This window comes from Branchiostoma floridae, chromosome 8 (assembly GCF_000003815.2).
Source record: "Branchiostoma floridae strain S238N-H82 chromosome 8, Bfl_VNyyK, whole genome shotgun sequence".
Lineage (NCBI taxonomy): Eukaryota > Metazoa > Chordata > Leptocardii > Amphioxiformes > Branchiostomatidae > Branchiostoma > Branchiostoma floridae.
The window spans coordinates 21,915,924-21,941,889 of NC_049986.1; the positions used below are offsets into that span (position 1 = coordinate 21,915,924).

The 25,966-nt window shown below is 41.5% G+C and overlaps 6 protein-coding genes across 7 annotated transcripts in view; 1 reads left to right on the forward strand and 5 right to left on the reverse strand.

Annotated features, from left to right (window-relative positions):
* Positions 1-25,966, forward strand: part of LOC118421949 (zinc finger protein 208-like) — a 516,296-nt gene that overhangs the window by 141,980 nt on the left and 348,350 nt on the right. The gene's annotated exons all lie outside the window — the stretch shown is intronic.
* LOC118421010 (zinc finger protein 239-like) overlaps positions 1-25,966 on the reverse strand; it is a 63,967-nt gene that overhangs the window by 25,734 nt on the left and 12,267 nt on the right. The gene's annotated exons all lie outside the window — the stretch shown is intronic.
* LOC118421024 (zinc finger protein 239-like) lies at positions 2,058-18,360 on the reverse strand. 2 transcript variants are annotated; one of them, XM_035828168.1, is made up of 3 exons: positions 18,116-18,360; positions 5,364-5,540; positions 2,058-4,949 (listed from the first exon to the last, which is right to left on the reverse strand). In XM_035828168.1, exon 3 carries the CDS (start codon positions 4,919-4,921, stop codon positions 4,166-4,168), a length of 756 nt encoding a protein of 251 aa, XP_035684061.1. In that variant the 5' UTR covers positions 4,922-4,949; positions 5,364-5,540; positions 18,116-18,360; the 3' UTR covers positions 2,058-4,165. The 2 variants fall into 2 exon arrangements, with proteins under 2 accessions (XP_035684061.1, XP_035684060.1); XM_035828167.1 differs by lacking the exon at positions 18,116-18,360 and adding an exon at positions 7,284-7,425.
* LOC118421941 (zinc finger protein 420-like) lies at positions 5,744-11,167 on the reverse strand. Its single transcript, XM_035829444.1, has 4 exons — positions 10,775-11,167; positions 9,846-10,021; positions 8,900-9,701; positions 5,744-6,713 (listed from the first exon to the last, which is right to left on the reverse strand). The coding sequence occupies exons 3-4, from the start codon at positions 9,680-9,682 to the stop codon at positions 5,964-5,966; spliced, it is 1,533 nt and encodes a 510-aa protein (XP_035685337.1). The 5' UTR covers positions 9,683-9,701; positions 9,846-10,021; positions 10,775-11,167; the 3' UTR covers positions 5,744-5,963.
* Positions 11,687-12,949, reverse strand: LOC118421942 (zinc finger protein 723-like). The gene has a single exon (XM_035829445.1). It carries the CDS (start codon positions 12,947-12,949, stop codon positions 12,476-12,478), a length of 474 nt encoding a protein of 157 aa, XP_035685338.1. The 3' UTR covers positions 11,687-12,475.
* Positions 18,717-20,566, reverse strand: LOC118421029 (zinc finger protein 436-like). The gene has a single exon (XM_035828172.1). It carries the CDS (start codon positions 20,545-20,547, stop codon positions 19,819-19,821), a length of 729 nt encoding a protein of 242 aa, XP_035684065.1. The 5' UTR covers positions 20,548-20,566; the 3' UTR covers positions 18,717-19,818.

Consider the following 25,966-nt stretch of genomic DNA (forward strand, 5'->3'; position numbering starts at 1 on the left):
CAAAGAACATACACAACAAAAGATTTCCCTTTATTATACTTGCAAGTTTATTGAAGACGTTCTCTTGTTCTTGTCGTTGTTTCTAAAACATTTTTTACTCTCCGTTGGCGTATTTATATTTCTCTCACGGTGACCTTTTACGTGTCCTTGCAAGTTGCCTCCTTCTCCGTGAGTGTTTTTATCTTCCGTTTACGTCGTGAGCATGCATGCAGCTGTGCTACACGAAACTAAAACGAACGCTGTCACAGGTATACGTACCCTGCTTGACAGGTGCACCGGCTGCTTGTCAGCAGCCGGCTTGCAGTGCCTACCAACAGATTGATCGTGTGCGGCGCCTGCCCCTTCCGCATGGACCGAAAGCATTTTGCCCGAACAGCAACCACATCATCCTGCTCCTCGAACAATTCTACGCTGTTTACGTAGCTTTCTACGAAGAAAGCATATCCCTTTTCTTTGGCCCGCTGCGACAGCGTTTCGGTGCCAAAGAAACTTAAACCAAAGTCAGCGGGCAAAACTGACAACTTAGTGGTGGCGGTCCTTGTCCTAGTCGCGCTGATTTTCACCGTAACACGATACGCCCTCTAGAGCGTTATGTAATCAGTGAAAGTAACGCCATTCATTAGATGCCCAAAGTACGTATACAGCAAAAGATTTTCTTTTATTTCACTCGCATATTCATTCTCCTGCTCTTATGTAAATTATCACCACTGTTTACGTCTACGTCTACGTGGTTATTGTTCGTTCACGTGCTTATATTAATGTCACAGTGATCTTCTGCATGTTGGAATATGTAACTCAATTTGCCCCTCCCCCTCCCCCAAGTTTTCGAGCTCTAGGCTTGGATTTAACTGCAATTTCTGCACCGATACAGCTGTGGAGCATGCAGCACAGGTATCAAAGAGGATGCAGCAGAAACAATTGCAACGTTAAACAGACGCATTTGTGCTTGTCACGACTTATTTTACTTTCCAGTCGATTGCAACTTTAGGCGGTGCCGTAAGTCGTGTTTCCGCATGGAGCGTAAACTAAGGCCCCACTGCAAACAGCCTTTGCGCGTTCTGCCACCAACAGGACTTTTCAGACTTACGACGATGTGGACTATGTGTAACATCTCTATTTAGCTGCCTTAGTTACGTCATCTGGCTGCATGAAGGCCGAATCACCGTTTCTCCCTGCAGGCCGCGGCCCGTCATTCGCCGCCATTTCTGCCCGAGTTTCGCTAGTTTTGCCCGAGGTGTTCGAAATCGAACAGGGGGCGGGGCTTACGGTGTTCGACAGGAAAGGTCCATTGGAAACAAAGGGCACAAAGGAAAACACCATTTCACATGTGTTGATTTGCATAACGGTAAACCAGACAACAAAACACAGTGTGGGGGTATAGCTGTTCAATCCATAAAGCGTTCAGTCGGCTTTAAATCGTGTTGGATGAAGAGAAACGATCTTCCTGTCGCTTTCGAAAATGGCGGACAAGCCGAATCAAAGGTCAGAATTTCCGGTGATGGGAGGTCAAAGTTTGCATACCTGGTGAACAAAGTGAAATGTAAATCGCCTGTGACGTAGCCAGGGATGTCGCTAACTGTACTGTTTTTGGCCGGTTAACTTCTATGACATGTTATTTATCTACTTTGCCAATATGTACTATTTTTCTCGGCATGTGAATCCTGGTAGAGAGTTACATGTGCTGATTTGGATTAGGAGAAATCAGATATTCTTTGGAAAAGGCACAACTTGGCAACAACGACACAACGGGTTAATGTCGTGTTTTAGTTTATTAAAGATACTCAGGATTATGGACATTCTTCAAACTCTAGCACACTACAGTGCACTTAGTAACAATAAATGTAGAAACATATTGATGCAGACTGCACTGACATGCTCCAACTGATAGCACTTGCTTAGGTACATCTACAGTCATAAGTCACATATAACGTGACAATAAGCAACTGAAGCGAAGAAAACAAAACTATAACTAAGCGCTACATTATGGACGTTGTCTAACCATCTCAAACATCCACACTACTTCTAGCTCATTAACGGAATATGGAACACGTTACAACACAGAGAAAGTAACACTATAATGTTAGTGTTCTTTGTTACAACTGACAACAAATGATGCCGTATAGCGAGTAGCAGCCCTCATGCAGCTTCAACTGATTATAAACGCTGCCGATTCTTGTATATCTACAGCGACGTATATAAAGTGACAATCAGAACTCCAGTAACTCATACAGATAGAGCCCAATCGACTACTGCTATAGAAGACGGACTAGACGCCTTTACGTGAAACAAACTAGCCTCCATAGCAGGTGTCATGATCATCGATGCATAACGTTCATCTGGAGTGACTGCATAAAACCCGGGTTCGGTAGGTTTTACTTCATTATGAAACAAATGTTACAGGTGCTGGTTTGCATTTTGAGTGTAGCTAAACAAAGACAGCTAATAATGATACTAGTAACAAGAACAACAAATAATGTTCAACAAGAAAGACAACAAAACATTACGTGTCTTAGTTTATTGAGTAAAATTAGATGCACGAAAACTCTGACAGCTTACAGCACATTATGAACAAAAAGAATAGTTAGCAACTTCCATAACTAACATGTTTCTATTGCTAAGTCCAAACGGTAAGGATCTGGTGTATTAACATCGACTAGTGAATTATAAAATGACAATAAAAGCTTCAGTAACTAAAACAGAAAAATACTTAACTAAGTGCTATGACATATCACAATCTATACACGATGGCACATTTACATTAAGCGAACGATGTCTTACCACCCAACTATTATTTGTCTTCAAGCAACCCACAGTTTATTTTACGCAACAATTCTAGTTCTAACCTACTACAGGCATGCGACGACAGTGACCACTATGGTACAATACGGTAAAAAAAGTTATATACAGCATCAAGTGTTTACAGTCGTTTTGTAATTTCCAATCCTCTACGGGTCATATGATCATGACACAGTTAACTAAATATTTTACACATTTCTCTGAACAGAGTGAGTCTGCATTAGCCTGGAATCCAGCCGTGTTGTGCTTTGGTCGCTCTGCTTCCTTGCGAACACGTCTGGCCTTCGTTAGGATTGGAACAATCGGCCCTTACGTCACTAATGAGTCGAAAGATAGAAGTAGTGTTCCGTTCGATTACAAACTGTAAACATGATTGTTTGTGTTCGATTTCCATCTTGGTGGTGCTAACAGCCAATCAGAAATCGCGCACATAAAGTGTGCGAATATTGAAATGCCGATCGTTCGAATGGTAACGAACACCAGTCGTATTGGCAGGAAGCGTACCTCAGGGGAGCGACCAAAGCACAATACGGCTGGATTCCAGGCTAAGTCTGCATATGTCTTTTCAAAGTGAACAAGTGTGTAAACTGCTTGCTGCACTCCTCACACTTGTACGGTTTCTCTCCGGTGTGAGTCCGTTCGGCGTATTCAGATTACATACATCAGGGTGTTTCGCCGATGTGGGTCCGGTCTCTTCAGATGATCCAGAACACTGAATTGTTTGCTGCATGCCTCGCATTTATACGGTTTCTCGCCAGTGTGGGTCCGCATGTGCCTCTTTAGATCTGACAGCGTGGTGAACTGCTTGCTACACTCCTCGCACCTATGCGGTTTCTCACCAGTGTGAGTTGGCAATGTCTTTTTTTAATTTATTGACGAAACCGGGAGACGGAAATTTTAAAACCTCTAGCAGCCTACTGCACACTAGTATAGGCAAATAATATTTAGCAACACATTAATGCATAAACAGTAAAATTTTTGCCATAACTGATACTAAGCGCTTAGGTATAATATTTAGTCAGTCAGATATAAAGTGAAAATTAGACCTTTGGCAGCTTGAGTGGACTAAACACAGTAACTGTTGCTACTGTTACATAACGTTTAATGAACATTTACAATCACTAAAGTACGGATCATATGATTCAATGGTGGTTTCTACGACGAAATCCAATTACAGTTTCTCTATAAAGCTATCGTTACTCTTTCAGTGGGGGCTCATAAAGTGCACACTTTAATAACTTTATTATTGAATCAAAATCTGTTCATGTTCAGTAACATAGGTAAGAAAAAGTTGCACAGTAACATCACTGTTAAAAAGAGTTTGCACCCTATTCTTTTCATCACCTATGTCTCATATTGCGCCACATGTTTACACAGGCATTGACAGACATTCACCAGTGTGAGCTTGCATGTGGACACGCAAGTTACTTGACTGACGAAAACCCTTGTTGCATTTCTCACACCTGTACGGTTTCTCACCTGTATGAATCCTCTTGTGATCTTTTAGAGTACCCAGCTGCCTGAACTGCTTGCCGCACTCCTCACACATGTATGGTTTCTCTCCAGTGTGAGTCCGCCTGTGCCTCTGTAAACTTGACAGCGTAGTAAACTGCTTGCTGCACTCCTCACACATGTACGGCCTTTCCCCTGTGTGAGTCCGCACGTGTCTCTTCAGACTACTTGCCTGACTGAAACCTTTGTTGCAATGTTTACACTTGTATGGTTTTTCACCAGTGTGAGTCCGCATATGTGCCTTTAGATCGCACAGCGTAATAAAATGACTGTTACATTCACCACATAAGTATAGCCTCTCACCGGTGTGAGTTCTAGTATGCGTCCTTAAAGCGCCAATGTGACCAAACTGTCGACCGCATTCCTCACAACAGTATGGCCTCTCCTCTGTGTGAGTCCGCATGTGTGTCTTCAGATTTGCCAGTTGGGTAAACCGCTTCCCGCATTCGCCACACTGGTATGGTCTCTCACCCGTGTGAGTTCGCAGGTGCAGGTTGAGCTTACTTTGGAAACGAAACTCCTTGTCGCAATGGCTGCACTTGTGGGTACGGGGAGAATCCTGTCCATCCTCTACCGCCACTTGTGTCAGATGAGATTCAATCGCAGTCGCCATATTCGTCCAACTCCAGATCCTGCAAGAACTGTGGGAGAAAAAAAACTTATTAACACGATGGAACAAGATAGAAATTTGAAATTCTAGCTTGTCTACTAAAATGTACCTGAATGTTGGTCAAACTTGAGATCCTCCAAAGAATTGTGAGAAAAAGAAACAAGATAAAAATTCTTGCCTGTCCACTAAAAATACACCCAAACATGTGATTACATACATATGTATATTTTTTTTTTATTTTTGAGGAGAAATTTATATTATTTGACTTCTGATTTTCCAGACGTCCAAACACTGACACAGACATGCTTATGCAATACTAGTTACTAGTTGAAGGTGTTGTGTAGAGGTAATAGATGTTCTAATCTACCTGCCTAACCTCGAAATTGAAGAGTAGTAGTCTAGCCATAGGTAAATACAAGAAAGCAAAACCACAGTCGGTACTTACCGGTATACCGTGATACGCTGATCAATGCTTCAAAGTACTGCAGTATGTTTTACAATGTGACACAGATCCTCGCGGCTTCAGAGTCGGTACTGAGAGAATCAGAGCGGTCAGGACGAGTTTATATAGTGGCTGATTGGGTGAGCAAAACCGGTTTGGTGGGTTTTACCCGAATGCATGCTGAAGAAAGGAGAGGACATAATTTAAACAACGTCCCTTGTGATGGTTTGCATAACGAAAGATTAGACAACATGTACAACAGACAACATTTGTCTTACCATGTCTCCGATTGGACATCTAAAATTGTCTTCATTCATAGTTCGGGTGTAAAAGATCAGTTCTTCCAGATCACTTCAGTGTCACTGACGAAGGATAGTGAATACTATCCGAAACGTCTGACCGTTTCCAAAATCATATCCAGTTGCTTGAGTAACTACTTTTTGGCGATTAGACAACATGTTCACAAAAAGAGCACTAGCCTTAGAATTTGGACGTATGTAAAATACAGACACTACCAGAGTCATTACCAGAGTGATTCTACATACATGTATATGCCTCCTGAGATTCGACAATTAAACATACTGTGAGTGTATGCTGCACTCCTCACACTTTTTCACCAGTGTGAGTCCGCATATGGCTCTTAAGATGTGGCAACTGAGTAAAATGCTTGCTGCATGCCTCGCACATGTAAGGCTTTTCACCCGTGTGAGTACGCATGTGGGTCTTTAGATGTGGTAGCTGACTGAACTGCTTGTTGCACTCCTCACACCTGTACGACTTCCCACCTGTGTGAGTCCGCATGTGCCTCTTCAAATGTGACAGCGTAGTAAACTGTTTGCTGCATTCCTCACACCTGTACGGGGTTTCCCCTGTATAAGTCCGCATGTGAGTCTTCAGATGAGCTGAATGACGGAAGCCTTTGTTGCAATGCTCACATCTGTACGGTTTCTCACCCGTGTGAGTTCGCACGTGACTCTTTAGACTTGACAATGCAGTGAACCGTTTACTGCACTCCTCGCACTTGAACGGTTTCTCGCCTGTGTGAGTCCGCACATGTCTCTTTAGATCACTTGACTGACTGAAGCCTTTGTGGCAGTGTTCACATGTGTACGGTTTCTCACCTGTGTGAGTTCGCATGTGCCTCTTTAGTTCTGACAGTGTAGTGAACTGCTTGCTGCACTCCTCGCACCTGTACGGTTTCTCACCCGTGTGAGTCCGCACATGTTTCTTTAGATCACTTGACTGACTGAAGCCTTTGTGGCAGTGTTCACACTTGTGCGGTTTTTCACCGGTGTGAGTTCTCATGTGTAATCTCCAAGCAGATCTTGCTGTGGCAAATGGGAAGGAGTTTAGCCGGCAGATTAGTTATTGGCCACAGCGAAGATCTGCTGCAGAACGCACCGGTCAAAGGCAGCGGGAGGAGCGATCTTTTCAGACACGTGTTTCTGCTCCTCCTAGTATCCACTTACCTCCAACGTGAAAATTGGCTAAATTTGGCCGGGATTATCGTTTTACAACCCTTCCGAGCCAGTATCTGGGACAAACGCGGCGAGCCGCGCCAGTTCACAGCGGGGGCTTCCCCCCGAAACCGCTGGAGCAGACTGCATCACAGCGCACCAAGACAACGTATCGACATATGAAATTATCAGTTGTACACAAATAACAAGTTATTATCTAGTTGTTACTTGTATATATTTTGCAATAAAAGCTGCGTTTTAACTAAACACTTCCTGTATCATTTTTTCATGTCTGCAACTTCAAATCTTTACCGATCATATATGCTTGGATTCGGTTCAAAGACCCACGCTCGTCACATTTGACGGACAGACATCGGCGTGTAAAAACGTAGACAGAACTTGCCCTGATGTTACATGTGCAAACTTGCATAAGGGAAAACCAGACAACAGGAGGCAAAGGTCTTACCAGTGCTTAGGAATAGGTGTTGAGACAATAAAGCGCTGACTCACATTGAAAATCGTCTTAGAAGAAGAGAACTGATTTGCCTGTCGCTGTTGAAAATGGCAGGCAAGCTAAACCAGGGGTCAGCATTTCCGGTGGTGAAAGGTCAAAGTTGATATACCTGATTACCCTCGTGAAACGAAAGTTGCCGACTGTAGCATAGCTGCAATGCCAGGGACATCGTCAAAGACGTGTACTGTACTTTTTGGCCGGTTCTAGTATGTCATTTGCCCATTTGGCCAATAGTTTTCCTGTGACTTGTGGAGACTGGTAGTGGCTGCCATATCTACTCTGACTTGCATGGGGCAACACTGTACGGGAAAAGGAGACCCGAGGATAACTTGGCTAACAGTGATAACAAATGTGAACAAAAATACCGTGATTTAGTCTACTTACAAAGCTGGATTATGGAACTCATAAGAAATCTCAATTAACCTACATTTGCAACCTATTCTAATCACTTACGATTATTGTATATCTTTAGTGATATATTTAAAAGCAATAAAACAAAACTTTAGGAACATTTACAAACATCACCGGGTGCCATAATATGATTGTTTTTAGCGACATAATTATGTAATTTAGAGATTGTGCGTGTGCGTAGGACTCAGTTTGCTGGTTGTAGGCATCCTTCTGCCTACGTGTCTCATAAGACAAGGGATTTCGCGCCTGGTGTGGCTGTAGAGGCCAATCCTGGAATGGCAGACTCACAAAACATAACGAAGAACAAAGACGTCATTATGCATCTTTTCTTGTTCATTTCAGAATGTAAAAATGCAGACCGTTTCAATGAGTATAAAGACTATTACTTCCGTAAATCAATTAAATGAGACCCTAAATGAAAAAAGCAACTGGAGACTAAAGTGTTGCAAACAGACGTTTGAGACAACATTGGCTATCATCGGTGCATAACGTTTTCATAGATCGACTGCATTACCGGTTTTACGAAACAAAATTGTTACAGGTGCTGGTTTGCATTGGGAATGTAGCTAAACAAAGACAACATATAATGTTCAATAAGAAAGACAACAAAACATTATGTGTCTTAGTTTATTGAGTAAAATTATATGCACGAAAACTCTAGCAGTTTACATCACATTATGAACAAAAACAATAGTTCAACTTTCATAACTAACATGTTTCCATAGCTAAGTCCAAACGTTAAGGATCTGGTGTTTTGACAGCGACTAGTGACTTATCAAGTGACAATAAAAGCTTCAGTAACTAATACAAACAAAAAAAATACTGAACTAACTGGTATGGCATATCACAAGCTTTCGACGATGGCACATTTACATCAAGCGAACGATGTCTTACCGTCTTACCATAACTACTGTTCAAACAACCAACAGTAGTTCTTTTTACACAACACTTCTAATTCTAACCAACTGCACTGTTGCTATAATCTAGTTAGAAAGCATTCACAGTTACGATCGTTTTTTACGTTCCAATCCATCACAGGATTTATACCACCCTTCTCAAGTCAGAAGAGCTTCTACATTATTGAACCATAACTTTCTGCCGCATATGTTACACAGCTTTTCTATTAACAGTGTGCGTCTGCGTATGCCTTTTCAAACTGGACAACCGTGTGAACTGTTGGCTGCACACTTCGCAATTGTACGCTTTTCTCCAGTGTGAGTCCGCATGTGACTCTTTAGGTTTGTCAGCGTAGTGAACTGCTTGCTGCACTCATCACACCTGTACGGTTTCTCACCTGTGTGAGTTCGCATGTGCCTCTTTAGATTAGAGACAGTATTAAACCGCTTGCTGCACTCCTCACATCTGTACGGGTTTTCCCCTGTGTGAGTCCGCACGTGTCTCTGCAGATGAGATGACCGACTGAAGCCTTTGTTGCAATGTTCACACGTGTACGGCTTTTCGCCAGTGTGAGTCCGCATGTGACTCTTTAGATTTGACAATGTAGTGAACTGTTTGCTACACTCCTCGCATCTGTACATGTTTTCCCTTGTGTGAGTCCGCATGTGAGTGTTCAGATGAGTTGACTGACTGAAGCCTTTGTTGCAATGTTCACATTTGTACGGTTTTTCACCGGTGTGAGTTCGCGCATGTACCCTCAGATCGCTCAACCTACTGAACTGCCTGCTGCACTCCTGACATTGGTACGGTTTCTCACCGGTGTGAGTTCTCATGTGTTCCTTCAGATGAGATAGATGACTAAACCGTTTCCCGCATTCACCACACTGGTATGGTCTCTCACCAGTGTGAGTTCGCAGGTGTCCATTGAGATCGCTTTTGAAGCGAAACTCCTTGTCGCAATAGCTGCACTTGTGGGTACGGGGAGAATCCTGTCCATCCTCTCCCTCCCCTTGTTTCAGATGAGATCCGCCTATAGATGTCATGATGGTCAAATTCCAGATCCTGTAAGAATAATGAGAAAGAAAACAACTAATTAACACAATGGGACAATATACAGTACAAAATTTCAGTCTGTCTACTGAAAAATATTCCGGAACAGATTATTTTACTTCTCCATGTTCGTAAAACTGAACATAAGATACTTACACGGGGTAGTTGGAACGCGGGATCAGATTACTAGTACTTAGTTAGCGGCCTTGGACTCCGTCCAGAAGACTCCACCTTAGAGTAAGGCACGCTCAATACAGCCTCTGTTCATCAAGTTGTCAAACTCGATTACCAACGTTTCTGTTCCGCGGTGTTCCCGGAGTTTCTCGTAGAGCCTATCGAGGTGTTTGCGGAGCGGTACAACAGGTTTAGAACGTTGTTTTTGATAACAAAACAAAAAGGAATAGACACCCCCGATTTGCATAGGGAGAGGGACATGCCAATGTACGTAGCTTTCGAGTCGAAATATAAACGTAAATAAATGCTCTTTCCCAGCACTATACAAAAGCTATACAACTAGAAGACAGGACAGGGCGACTAAAAAGTGGTTAACAATGACAATAAACTGCTGTTTTTGTTACCCAGTGTAAAAGTTGAAAATCAAAGTGCTTCCACTGTGACCTGTACAGCAGTTTGAATGGTGGACGGACCCCGATCAATACATTCTAAAACAGATCAAATCCTGGACTGTCTGCCAGCTAGATGAGGAGATGTTTTAGAATAAAAGTTCTATACTGGATTTCATGGGAACATTGTGAAACCATGCAAAACTAGACGCTGAAGCGAACACATTTAGCACAATAGCCAGTTGGAGGTGGGGGTTTTTTCGTACCGATTAAACAGGTCTAGATAGGTCTAGAAGGTAATATTTGATTACAGAACATTACACAAAGGATATGACGGTTTCCATGTTATTTTGCAACGTTAACCACCATCAACTTTCATAATCAGAAACTAAATACCCTCGGTATAATGTTGTGTGACTAACCCCGGGCAGCGATGTTTACTTTGATTGTCTACTACAGATGTCACATGACCGTAGTCTTAGATAAATACAGGAAATCAAAATATGCATAGTCAGCACTTACCGAAATACGCTGAGGTCAGCTCCAAAGTAATGCACGATGTTTTCACGGTGACCCAGATCCTCACGGCTTCAGAGTCGGTACTGACAGAGTGGTCAGTGACACATTTATATAATGACTGGGTTGGGGAATAAAACCGGTTCCGCAGGTTGTACTTGACAGCGAAACAAATGGAAGTACTCTGGTGTTAAATTGTGCTAATTTGCATTGAGGAAAACCTAAGACAACATGAGACAAAGGTCTTACCAGTGCTTGGGGATAGTTGTTGTGTCAATAAAACGTTGAATTGGCTTAAAAATTGTCTTAGGTGGAAAGAATTGATCTTCGTGTCGCTGTTGACAATGGCGGGCAAGCTGGTTCAAGGGTCAGTATTTCCGGTGGTGAGAGGTCAAAGCGTATATACCTGCTAACCCTCGCGAAACAAAAGTTGGCCGACTATAGCATAGCTACATTACCAGGGATATCCTCAAAGTCGTCTATTGTACTTGTTGGTCGGCTCTGGTATGTTATTTCTCATTTGACCAAAGTCGAGTACTTGTTGTGGGGGGGTGGGGGGGGGGGGGGGGTAGACAATACTGTTCGGGAAAAGGAGGATGACTTGGCTGACAGCAATGATAAAGGTTCACATTGAGTATCTACTTTGTCAATCCCTGCATTTACTTCTTTCCGTCGCTGAAGGTTAGACATCCAGTTAATGAGATCCTCAATAGAAAAGCATCGAGTCCTGCAACTGGATACATTTGTAAACGGTCCGACATTTCAGACAGCGCCCACTGACATTCGTTTTTCTCAAGTGGGTGCATAAGACCGGTTTGGTAGCTTTGATTATGAAAAAAATTGATACATGTTGGTTTTCAAAGAGAAAAATTATACAGGTTCCTGAAGAAAACAAATGACAAGACAGACATTAAAGTATATCGTGTCTAAGTTTATTGAAGAAACTGAGATGCCATAAGTATAACATCTCTAGGATCAGACTATGAAACAATAGCTAGCAACATCTACAACTAACATGTTTCCATAACAAATTCCAAACGCTTACGACCTACAGTAGATCTATGTACTTACAGCGAAGTGTCTTGGTAGAAAGCTATAGACCATAACACCTTTACATAAAATGGACAGTGTTTTTCCGTTTCTATGTCACTCCTGTGCAAACATGCAACCATTCTTTTTTTTTTACACTTCTAGTTGTAATCCACTATGGGACATGCGACCACAATGTTGACTGTGCTGTAATTCGGTTCCCGTTATTCTTGATATTATAGTGGAATCATAGAACACGTACACAAACAAGTAACACAAATAGCATAATGACAAAATATACACATCGTTTAACTACAACATAGGTAATCATAATGCCTGTAACGTACCCACAATACGCATATAAATACGCGTAGGTACGTTGGAGCGTTGACGATTGTCCACGCGTACGTCTACACTATTTTACAATGCTGAAGAAATGTGACTTTAGTTGTCACTGCATGACTTTCCACATGTATGTAGGACCATCAGGCATTGATAGGTTTCCACGTTCCACCAACTTGAGTTCGCACGTGTTCGCACATGTCCAGGTGTGAATCCACATGTGACTCTCCAGATAGGCGCCAGAGAAACTTTTTTGTAGCTTTTACATGTGCACACGTACAGTTTCTCACCTGTGTGAAAACTCATGCGCGTTTTTAGACTTCACAGCCCGGAAAACTACCTGCCGTACTCATCACACCTGTACGGTTTCGAACCAGTGTGTGTCCGGATGTGTCTTTTTAGATGACTCGGGTCGCTGAACAGCTTGCTGCACTCCTCACACCTGTACGGTTTCTCACCAGTGTGGGTCCGCATGTGGTTTTTGAGATGACCCAGCTCACGGAATTGCTTGCTGCATGCTTCGCATTTGTACGGTCTCTCACCGGTGTGCATGCGCATGTGGCTCTTCAGATCACTCAGGTAACTAAACTGCTTGCTGCACTCCTCACACTTGTACGGTTTCTCCCCCGTGTGGGTGCGCATGTGCCTCTTAAGATTTGGAAATGAAGCGAACAGTTTGCTGCACTCATCACACTTGTATGGCTTTTCACCAGTGTGAGCCCAAACCAACCCACAACCTATTGAAATGGTACCAGATATTTGAATTCCATTCAGTATTGTAAGTAGGGAACGAGCGGTGCATCCGCACATCTCACACATTTGACTGCTCAAGACACACGATAAAGCGTAGCCGAAATAATGTAACGACATCAATGGAGAAATATTAAAGTGTTTAAAACTACGCGTTTTTTCTACCACTTCCATCTGCGACCACAGCCACTAAAAGAGAACAATCAGACCGTTCGGGCTCTGCATTATTTGCTTGGGTCAAACAATAGGTTTCGAGTCAAAGGGTCAGAAACTGCATAACGCTCTTCTCCCATGGGGCGGTGTGTGCGCCAAACAAAAGCGACATGCTCAATACTCTCGGACAGAGAATCGTTCTCCAATATTCGCAAGCTTTGACAAAAACTGGGACAAATAGGGAAAAAAAGGTTTTCAAAGTCTGACGTAACCGATCCTGTTACTTTGTTGCACGTAGATAGAATATTAGGCAACATGCCCAAGTCTTAGTCCGATGGATAAAGACAGGAGACCAACTAGAAAGGTAACATTTGCAAGCAAATACAGAATGTTTACCTTCACATGGTCTAGCCTAACATTTCTACATGGAAATTGGGGAGAGAGCCATGGAAAAAATTGGTTTCCTTCAACGATATGTATTCAAATGTTTAAAAAAAGCTTTGAAATCCATTAAGGTGGGCTCCCACTGCACTCGCGTCACGCTTGCGTCGCTTCCGGGTTCGACAACGCAGACGTAACCCCGCGGCACCTATAGGTGACGCGAGCGAACATAGGGGTGACACAAGCAAACCTAGAGGTGACACAAGCAAGCGCGACGTTTTTTGGAAGTTAAAACATAACGCAAGTGGCAAGATGCCCCAAGAGTGACCCAAGGGTGACACAACAGTGACCCAAGAGAACACAACAGTGAAACAACAGTGACGCCAACATGCCTTCAACAGTATCAAGGTTATATTTTGTCTATTTTGCACCAAGTATCAAAAGTAAACATCATTTTATTATTGAAAAGCTATTTTGGATACATTTTGGATATCATTTTACAACAATTTTTCAGTTACAACAGTGACCCAAGAGTAACACAACAGTGACACAACAGTGACGCCAACATGCCTTCAACAGTATAACGGTTATATTTTGTCTATTTCCTATTAAAACGTAGGAAATATCAAGATTTTTCATTTGTGAAATATGCAAATTAACACACACCATTACACGTACTTGTTGCAAAACACATAAGCGATGGAGTCAAATTTGGTATATGGTTCGTGTCTATTCATTTGGGTTACTTCTTTTACTGTAAAAGTCTTTCAAGGTTATCATATAACATTCATAAGCATAAGCATCATCACAAGGGAAATTATTTCATTATAAATCTCATTGTTAGACATTTTCATCATTATACAATGATTTTTCATACATTGACAACGCTGCGACTTCCGATAACCTGTCAATGTAGTCTAGAAACGCAACAGTGACGCATGTCAGTGGGAGCGCAACAGAAAATCGGCGAAAATAACACAACATTGACACAATGAACGAACCCCGAAGCGACGCAATCGTGACGCGAGTGCAGTGGTAGCCCACCTTTAGGCCACAGCATGTAAATTTTATGGATGACATCCTCTGCAGATTGCAAAAATAGTGCGATAGGGCGAAAAAAATGGGTGAAAAAAAGGTGGCATCATTTTCAAAAATAGGCACCATAAAGTTGTGATGACTGTTGTAAAAAGAAATAAAGGGACAAAACGTGGTATCAGAGCCAAGAAGGCATTCATTCCTGTATTTAAGACATGTACTGGTGTAGTAAAAGTGACACTAGTGTGGTAGACTGGCATCACCAACAAAGTTGGTAACCACACTATCCAATAAGTTTCATTTCTACAACTACAGTCTCGGGTACCTTAGAAGTGTCCCTTCTACAAGTACAACTATAAGCCTACAACACAACATATTTGCTCTTCTTGGTATTTTATCGTCATGTTGACCATCCCTGCAGAAGGAAACAAGTGCTTTTAAAAAGCTGGCATTTTGCAAAGGTGTGTGAACGTTTTTTTTTCTAGTTATTAGAACGTCATATAATAGAACAGAGTAACTAAACCTGGTATGGGCACATGGAGAGATTCACAAATATGCAAATGACTTTATGTCCAGAAATATGAAAATGAATTTGTTTAGTGAAACTTTTTGTCATACAGTATGCAGTTATTTTCGAGAAAATCAGTTTGTTCTTGTGTAATTCTGTGATATAGATGTTGTATGGGCATTTTATGGAAAGTTAGAACGACATATAAGCAGAGTATCGCACGTCTCACGGTTCGTTCATTCAAATATCCCAACATCGAAAAAATGCAGAAGTAGAACAGGTGCAAAGGTCAGTTTTAATGTTCTGTACAAACGTATTGTTAATTAGTATTTCAATGGATGTACAAATTAATACTTTAATGGATGTAAAAAAGAAAAAAAAAGACAATTAAAAAATTCCCTCCACTGCGCTAGAGCGAACATGCTGAAGAAACATCAGTTTTAACAGGTATACGAATGTTCGGCATAGATTGAACAGGTCCGTTCATTCTAACGTCGACTACTCTGGCCACAAGGCATTTTGCCGCTAAGGTGGCAAAATGCAAAAATTCTTTTTTTCCTGAAATCAGGCGAAATTTAATGTACACGCTGATGTCATCCATAAAATGTACTTGGTGTGGCCTTAGTCCCGTGCTCCGATTTGGTGCAGAGCGCGCGCGGCGAAGTTCAGTGGAAGTTGAATACACGTGTATAAGTTAGATTTTGTCCTTTCCGTCATTGTCGGTGCCGTCAAAATGGGTGCATAAATGTAGACAATTATTTTGCAAAAATACTACAGAAAATCAGCGGGTGTTTGCAGACGGTACTGGTTTAGATGATGCACAATGTAGTTCCTAACGCCTGCCGGCGGCTAGAGAGAAGCGACCGGTCGAACCCGCCAGCATATGTATGTAGGAAAATCCCCCTCCCCTACTGCCAGGGTCAGTCGCATATTGCTGACTTTTTTTGTTATTACCCCCCCCCCCCGATTAACTGTCAGTTATTGCTACCACATACGTACAGAAGTCCAATTTAAAAAAGAAGATGAATATGTAAATTCAAATGTCAAAGATACTTTCAATATAGTTGACGACAAGGGCTCAGACCTCACCAGCTTGCAATGCATTTTATGTAAAGGCGGGGCCTTACATAAACCGTGAAAAATAAGTTTGCTTTTGATCATGATCTTTTTACTAACTGCTTGTAAGATTTTGACGGAGCAAGGAGGTTAAAAAAATCACTGAGTATAAATTTCTGCACAGAGCTGTCGTTGTGTACAATAGCCAAGTTTTGCGTCGCCAAGGAAATTTGAGCTTTAAAAATGGTTAACACGTTACGTTCGAAGCATGGTCGCTACGTTGTGGCACATCTTACATTTTTACCTACTAAAAAATCGCCATGCAAATTTAATTGTTTTACAGATGAGGCTTAAAACCCCTTTGGTTTGAGGCACGACGTATAAACTTTTGGAAAATCCCCGGTGGCCGGCTAACGATACACAAGCCGGCATGCGACGGATATTCATGTAGCAAACATGTCTGTATGAAACCTTAGATTCCCAAGTTCGCAACTTGATTGACAGGCAGCGGTTCGATCTGAGAATATGTAAATCACTGAATGCATCATAACACGTACACCATTGAAAGTAATTTCTCCTTGCCTGTCCAAAAATAAACCGTGTAAAACACTAGCAACTAGCGGAGTAAAAAACAAATGTGGTTCAAAGTATATCGTGACTTTGCACTGAACTGACTGGAATAACAAGGCATTTGCCGCGTACTTTGAGATCAAATGCGGTGCCGATCAGACGGCAAAGGTCATCATATCTAGTTTCCGGTGTTGCCATGGGCGGGAATATTGTTCGTTGTTGTGACAAAGATGTAGAATTTTGCGCGTTCATACTTCGAAGCCGTTGGCGTGAAATGAAGTTTTTACTGTCATTGAGGTACGAAGTAACAGATCGTGAACGTTGGCATGGCTTCACCGACCTTGGAATGCAACAAGCGGCGTAAACAGTCCCATTTTGTGCTAACAGTTAAACTTGTGCTGTGAAGGCCACGAACTTGTAAACTCTCCCGACGCGTATAAAGCTGTATGTAGGTTAAATGTACTTTACCGTGACTCCGTTTCGTGCTTCACTTGTGAATCGGGACCAACCCAGCGCTGTGGTAACGTTACTGCATGATGAACATGGTGAACGGAAATTATGACGACGTGCGATGGGGATGGAGGGCGTTCCACGTTGCGGTTTATCTTGCTTGTTCAGGTCAGTTTACTTGCGAAATAAAATCCTCAAGTCCCTCGTTTGTGTTTTGCATACCTAATATGTGTCAAATGTAAATCTTTCAGTTTGGATGACGATCTTCGTGCGTAAAAGCCGCCAATACGCAGTGACCTTGCGTGTAACGTAGAGCATGTTTTTTGTGCACAATTTTTCTTGTTTACTCAAAATTTGGTTAACGTTAACTATACACCAATCCGTATTCTCTCTGTCGACGGTATGCGTTTGTTTACAAATTAGTGCGTGAGCATGTAACCTTGTAAAAACAGTTGAATCAAAAGACTAGTGCTGGCATACAATGTACGACACCGTGTGCGTTGTCGATTTGACGTAACTCGAACACAACATAGAATCATATCAATGTTTGGATAGCTTAGAGATAAGGTACAACTGGCTCGTTCAGGTTACTGAACTTAAACAAAATCAAAAATAATATGCCCAACAGACACTTAATCTTGACTTGATATATATTCATACAATTAGTGACCTATCCCTGCACACATTTCGATACTTTTGGGGTATTATATTTCCTTCTGCTGGCGCGGCGGCTTGTTCGATAGCTGCGGCGGTCGTTGACCTTGTTTCGAACAACGTTCCAAGATTCCAGAGGTGTTCTAAAGTTCGATTTTGTGTTAAAATTGCTATTTTTTTCACCCTTTTTTGCTCCATAAAATCATTATTTTGGGTCTATGTGGGCCCGAATGACCACGGTGCAGTGCGTTATGTACAGGCCTACCAGATAACTCTGGCTTTCAAGTTAATCCAAGCTCTACTTTCGGAGATATTCATGTTTTTGAGGTGCGCGGAAAAAAAGAACGTCTGAGCAAAAACAATATGTGTACCTTCTGTGAAGGTAAACATAATGAGGAAACCATGCTCTGAGTACTTACCGAGATACGCTGATGCTCCAAACTACTACGCGATGTCTTCGCGTCGACACAGATCCTCACGGCTTCAGAGTAGATACAAACAGAGTGGCTAGTATATAGTGACTGGATGGCGGGTAAAACCGGTTCGGCAGGTTGTACTTGGCAGCGAAACTAATGAAAGTACAATGGTTTTACATGTGCTGATTTGCATGAGGGGAAACAAGACAACATCAGACAAAGGTCTTAACAATGTTTGAGGATAGTTGTTGAGCCAATAAAGCGTTGAATCCTCTTCAAAAACGTGCCAGATGAAGAGGAATGATCATGTCCGTCCCCCGTTGAAACTGGCCGGCAAGTTAGGTCAAGGGTCAGTATTTCCGTTGATGAGAGGTCAAAGTTTACATATATAATTACCCTCATTGAAACTAAAAATTGACGACTATAGCATAGCGACAAAGGTGAGGTAGGCACTTTGAGGCCAGCAAACGCATTTCCTGTCTATTTGAACAATTTCTACCATTTTCCCAGTGATATGTGGAGCTTGGTCTTACTAGTCTGTTACATGTGACAAGATTCTACAATAAAACGCGCACTTCAACAAGATAATGAACGTTAACGACAATAATGTGTTTTGATTTATTCACGAAACTTGATTGCGGAAATTTAACAAATCTCTAGCAGCCCACATGCAGCTTCAACTAATTCTAAACGCTGACGATTCTTGTATACATACAGCGATGTATATAAAGTGACAATCAGAACTCCAGTAACTCAAACAGATAGAGCCAAATGGACTACTGTGCTATAGAAGACAGACTAGACGCCTATACGTGATCCGAACGGCGTCGTGTTCACTTTTAATAATTTACTGTCGCTATTGTTCCAACTTTCCACATTGAGCATCTACTTTGTCGCTAGATTTAGTTCTCGGTCAGCAGGTCATGAGATTCTCCTTGGTGACGTTGTCCGCTGTGGGTGCATAAAACAGGTTCGGTAGTTTTTCTTTGACTATAAAACAAATGTTATTTATATGAGATGATTTGCAGGAAAAACATACAGGTTTTGTGGCGAGGGAAAAGATAACATATAACATTAAAGATGACAAAACATTCGCATTTTAGTTTATTAAGGAAACGGAGTGCGAAAACTTAACTAATCTTCAATATCTTACAGCATATCATGAAGGCAAACAATCGATAGCATTATAGCAACATCTATACAAATAGCACGTATTCCAAATGGCAAGGATCTAATGTATTTACATTTTACAGTGATTAAAGTGACGTATTTAATGTCAAAAAGAACTTGAGTAAGTAAAACATAGAAAAAACTAAGTGCGATGGCAGAAAGCTATGTCCAGCGACATTTCGCCGTCTTTCTGTCACTAGTGTCCAAACATTCTATAGCCGTTTTTTTTTCAACAACGCTTCTATTTCTAATCAAGTACGTGACGAGACAATAGTACTCATCACTGATGATGTAATTCGGTTAGAGTTATTTTTTTACAGTGGAGACATGCAGTGAGTACAGTGCTGAATTAAAACGGTAAATCATATATTGGGCACCTTTGGCTTTGTAAAGAAGTGGCAAACTTTTTTTGGCCTTTTTTTTGACTGTGTAACAATATTTATTCAAAGACTTTCACCGATGTGAGTCTGCATGTGCGCACGAAGTCTACGTGACGAAAGCTTCTGTTGCATTGTTTACACCTGTACGGTTTGTTGTCAGTGAGTCCGCATGTGTTTCTTCAGATTTCCCTGGTCACTGAACTGCTTGCTGCATGCCTCACACGTGTACGGCTTCTCACCTGTGTGAGTTCGCATGTGCCTCTTTAGATCTGACAGCGTAGAGAATTGCTTGCTGCACTCCTCACACCTGTATGGTTTTTCCGCTGTGTGAGTCCGCATGTGTCTCTTTAGACTAGACAGATCACTAAAATGCTTGCTGCACTCTTCACAACTATACGGTTTCTCACCTGTGTGAGTACGAATGTGTTTCTTTAGATTTGACAGTGTAGTGAACTGTTTGCTGCACTCCTCACACTTGTACGGATTTTCCCCCGTGTGCGTCTGCATGTGAGTCTTCAAATTTGTTGACTTGCTGAAGCATTTATTGCAGTGTTCACACTTATACGGTTTCTCACCAGTGTGGGTTCGCACATGTACTTTTAGATCGCTCAACCCACGGAACTGCATGCTGCACTCCTGACATCGGTACGGTTTCTCACCGGTGTGAGTTCTCATGTGGCCCTTCAGATGAGATAGGTGACTAAACCGTTTTCCACATTCGCCACACTGGTATGGTCTCTCGCCAGTGTGGGTTCGCAGGTGTCCAATGAGCCCACTTTTGAAGCGAAACTCCTTGTCGCAATAGTTGCATTTGTGGGTACGGGGAGAATCCTGTCCATCCTCTGCCTCCCTTTGTTTCAGATGAGATCCGGCTCCAGTCGCCATGTTGGCCAAGCTACAGATCTTGCTCACCCCATTCTGTTGTCATTAGCGTTTCTTGTCGTTAAAAATGGGAAATTATTAGGCGATAGTGTCGGGTATAGATTACGATCCAATGTTCCAGATCGCTGTCATTAACGAGAGTTGTCGGTGGTAGATTAAGAGGGAGCTGCCGCGCAATGCGTGATGGGAGTCGAGCAGACCAGCTGATCAGCATGATCAAAATGGCGGCCTTTTCGTAGCGATAGCCCGGTATCCAGCCTGGCGTCCATCCCTGGCGTTATCCGGTCGGCAGTCGAACGGACTTCCCTGGAAAGAAGGTTCTTTGTCCAAAGGTAAAGTATACTACTAGTAAGGCGGTTTTCAGACCATGGCTAAAATGTTCCTTTGTTCTACCGGGACCAGAGTAACCAGACCAGTTATAAGGTATTTGACAAAATTTGTCTTGCATGCTTCAATATTCAGTTTAATTTAGTAGACTTCTTGATGCAGGCCACTCAAAATGCTGAGGAGACCTTTTCAAGTAACAAGTAAGTAAGTTAAGGCACTGAAGTTAGATATTTGCTTGGCTCTCTGGTCCACATTTTGAGATATTTTCCCAGTTTATGCATATGGCTAACTAGTGCTTTAGGGGGTTCCAAGAAAAGATGTGCTAGGCTAGGCAGTGCAGGCTACCTCGGCAGGTACTAGCAACCTCCCCATTTTATAGGGCTTTTTCAGTCACATAATCCTCCCCCTAGCAACTAAACGGCCACCATACCGCAAGTGAAGTCTGCCATTTTGGTGTACCAGCTGCAGATTCAGCCCTCCTATGTAGTGGGGCCCTACTGCAACTCTCCATAAAAATTGTAAATATTTCCCAAAACAATGCACAATTTACCTTCAAAAAATTTAGTTTCATAATCGCAGTGTTTTGCCATAATGTGGTGGGATGTTGGTTCTGCACCGGCAAAGCGCACACAAATTGGGTAACAGTAAGATTTGTTCTGCGATTCTCCAACAAAGCTGGAACAAACAAACAAAGGGAAACACTATTGTGATGACTCAGGGATGATATTTGATTTCTGCAATACGAAGAGCAGATCTAACTGTGTGTAGTACACATTTCGTATCAAGACAAGGCAGCAAGCGATGGGCTAGTTTCAATGTCCACTGGGTACCCACTTCCGGTGATAGTTAGTGATTAACTCTAGTAACAGGAAGAGCATATCCCCTAGTTCTCTGATGAATTTCTATGGAACAAAAAGAAGACTACATGATGCTGACTGCGCGCGCGCGTGCACTCAAAATGGTCCTGTCTTGACACATGCTTGGTCAGGGATAGATAGGGCTGTTGTGAAAATAATGCTGCTATCTTGCTACCGATAGCAAAGGATGTCCAGAATGATTGTTAGATCCTTGTCAGTTGTTGTTTCTGTCATAGCCTGCATGAAAATTTTCACCGCTCCACACCTACACTGTATGTACCCCTTGACCTCTGCATGGGTCGTTGGAGCACCATGACTGTTCCGTTGAAAATTCTACGGCATTGAAATTGCACAATGGCCTACACCAAATGTGACTGCGCCATTACCAAAATCAAGCGCCAGTTGAAAACAGTACCCTTTCTATTATGCTTGGTTAATTATCAGTATGTATCAGTACAAGGATTGCAGGGCTCGAAATTCATTTTTGGGATTAGGTGCACTAGTGCACCCAGCTTAAAAAATTGGGTGCTGCTGCACCAAAAAAATTTTGGGTGCACCAGTTGATTTTAAGTAATAACCTAATAATAAAACTTAGTTACAAGCTATAAAATTCTTAAACAAGTACCATGACAGACATTTTTATTATCTTTCTAACACGTAGATTTCAAGAATATGATGTATACTTTGATATCTTTACATACATGAACCTAAGAAATACAAATGTATTTGGGTGCACAGCTCCAATTTTGGGTGCACCCGGGTGCACATGCACCCAGTATTTCGAGCCCTGGACTGTCACAAAATTCTTGTATCACCGGGCAGGAAAAACTGACAGGAAAGAGATCAGTTATTCATCTTATTCTGTCTTTTAAATTTAAGGGAGATAGTTTGCTGAGTTCGCTAATATTAAACAGTCACCCAGCCATGCCAAAGGAGAAAAAAGGAAGTATAAATAAATAAATAAATATGATGAAACAAAATTAACCGATGAATGTTACGCCTTCGTTTTCTATCTGCCTATTAGTTGTTGATAATGAAAATAACTTAAATGTTCTTCCATTGTACAATTTGAACATACACATAATACAGATGGTAACTTGCAACACAGAGACCTCTACACATAAGTTAGTACACATGTCTTGCTCTCCAAAATATGATATGGCGCTACTGTACTACTATAGTAGGTCCGGACTTGAACCTGATCCTATGAACTGTGGTGTCAACCTGACCTTGGTGTCATATTGGCATAACAATTACTACTTAGGATGTTTGACCCAGAACCCAGAGGTCCTGGGTTTGAATCCCCTGACATCATGAGTGACATGCCACTGATATTGTGCCCATTGGAAAGGCACTAGACATTACTTTCCTCACTTCACTTAGGTGGAAACTGGTACCTACATGTAACTGTGGTACATCCCTTTGATCATGATAGGAATCCGATGTTAAAACTTAAATGGTGGCCCAGTGTTTGAAGAGAGAGACACCTCGGTCATGTTAAAGAGTCCACCACACAGAGTAGTACCACTACTACTAGTAATTTATGGCATATACATGTATTTATCTTGTAGGGTCATCTCTTCAGTTTTCGAGAAGCTGATTTCCAAGGGAGCCCTTCAAATTAATAGTAATCATATACTGTATAATACATGACATAAATGAAATACAATACTGCATACTCTGTATCTCTCTTTATTTCTTAAATTCTATCTCCCCCTCCCCCTCTTCACTATTACATTTATCTGTCCTCAAAACTTGCAAGAAATTCTGAACAGTGTGTTTAAATTGTGGAATGGCTCAAACTTAAAATGATAGATCAGCCATGTCAGTGTCAGCAGCAACATTGATGTTGGGTTCAAAGCAATGTAGCGACTAGCACATCAGTGTGCCACATTAGTCTACTGTACCAGTTTGAAAGTGCAACTCATTGTGGTACACAATAACTGCTTCCATCTTTCTATTTTATATTATTTGGTGTTGCTCAAGTCAATGCAACGCTAGTGTAGGCCACCTCTAGAAACTGAACTAAGGCCATGTTCATATGTAGATTACATCCTATGGGAACCCATTTTGGCCAAAAAATTGGTCTTCATTATGAAATCTAAGTGGCCAGGAAGGTTAGGCAAATGACCAGATATTGAGTATTGAATATAGAACAATAGAAATTATTTTTGTTATTTGAGTCTAATTTTGACATCTTCTTTGTCCATGGAATTGATGTTGGCATACTGAAACATTAGCATAGTATATTTAAAATGTTTTTGTTTTTTTTGCAATTTACCTCATATTTGCAGCAGCTTTGTACGGTTTACATCATGGTTGAAATTTTTTTTTTTAATGGTGGAAAATTGACTTTTGTATAATACATTGTACCACAATGTACTAAAGTTGATTGATTCTATGATTGCATGTGGTGAGAAGGAATATTGAAGTAGTGTCAGAACAGTCATAGCTGTAACTTCCTTGTAGGGCTGTGTACCTAGATACCCGTACCTGAATAGTCTGAACTGTACCGGTAACATAGTCTAGGTACTGGTCCGGACCTGTTCTGTACCTAAACAAACTACATGCAGTAGTGGGTTGTATTGTTATAAGCTTGCAGTTGAAAATTAAGAATCAAACAATGATGACAGTTCATTACTATAACAGTCAGTTGGCTATTTTTATAACTTACATATAGTTGATCAAACTTTTTAGGCACATGTTCAGATCCGAACCTTTACCTTATAAACCTGTGTAATAGTACCTGTACACAGCTCTACATCCTTGACATACATGTAGGTCAGGCTTCAAATCCTAGTGTACTTGAATATTGATATCTTGCATTGCAATGAGGTGGGCAGCACCTCCTGTTTAAGAGAGAAGGCCACTTCAGCATAAATTGTTTTTGTATTTATCTCTACTAGTGCACAGAAGACATTGATAGTCACTGTAGCTGCCAGCTATACTGCATGGCCACCTTGGCCCCTCCTATGGTAATATCCAAACTGTGATTAACATTGATCCAAAACATTGATGCATCTAATTTACCATGGTCAATATTGACTGAAGGAAGCATTACATATGCCAGGGCTCAAAATACCTTTTACTGCATACCTGCACTGGTGCAGGTAACATTGAGAATTACCTGTGCACCAGACAAATTTTGCCTGCACCACTGAATTTAGGAAGTATGGATCTTGCTTCAATGGTTCAGGAACTAATGCTATTTTTTAAATACTTTATGTATGGTAACAGTCAATGCAGCCTGATAACAAACCCGTTTTTTTATATATATATACACCTACATCATAGGACATTTATGTATAAAACCCAGTACATGGACCAGTGCGGGTTAGGTGCAGGTAGACACCAGAAATAACTGCATAGCTCCAACTTCACCTGCACTAACCTGCATATGCAGGTGGTATTTAGAGCCCTGCATATGCCAAGTGCAGATGAAACAGCACTTTATAATTATAATTATAGACTTATGTTAATTTGGTCAGGCAATGGCTGGAATTGTTAATGTATAGATAGCTGATGTCCCACAACAGATTGTTGCAGTGTTGTACTCCAAGGTGGGACCTGACATTGTTAAGTAATATTTGCATGGCTTGCTGGTCTGTATACCATCTCAGTACTGAACAGGTAACACGTGTATGGCATGTTGGTCTGTTACCAACTAAGTATTGTATCGGTATGATTTGTTTGTCTGTATACCACGTAAATGTAAGTACCGTATATGTAACAATACTAACATATGCATAGCTTCTTGGTCTGGATACCCGGTAAGTAATGTACAGGTAATGCATGCATGGTTTCTTGATCAAGCTGGACACTAGGTAAAGTACCAAACAGGTAAAATTTGTTTTGGTCTAGAGAAGGGTAAGGTATATCCTGGATACCAGACCCAAGCCCGATCTCAAAAAATATCTATGATAGATATTTTATTGGAGATCAGGCTGGGGTCTGGTATCCAGGCTAGCTAAGGTAAGATACATGTACTGTATTGTACAGGTTCATTACTTAATTTAGCTATCTGAGAACAAGATAAATGCCCTTCACATCTCCATTGGTGACTGGATGTTACAACTGTTTAATCAGAAGTACATCACTTAGAACACTTCTTTTTTTCTTTGTATTGAATTGTCCTGTCAGTTCATTCTAGCGATGCTGAAGAAGAGTGATGGATGTCACTTGAAATGTCCAGGATCAGGAGTAATTATGTGTTCTTTAATCAAGTTCTAGAGATTGAA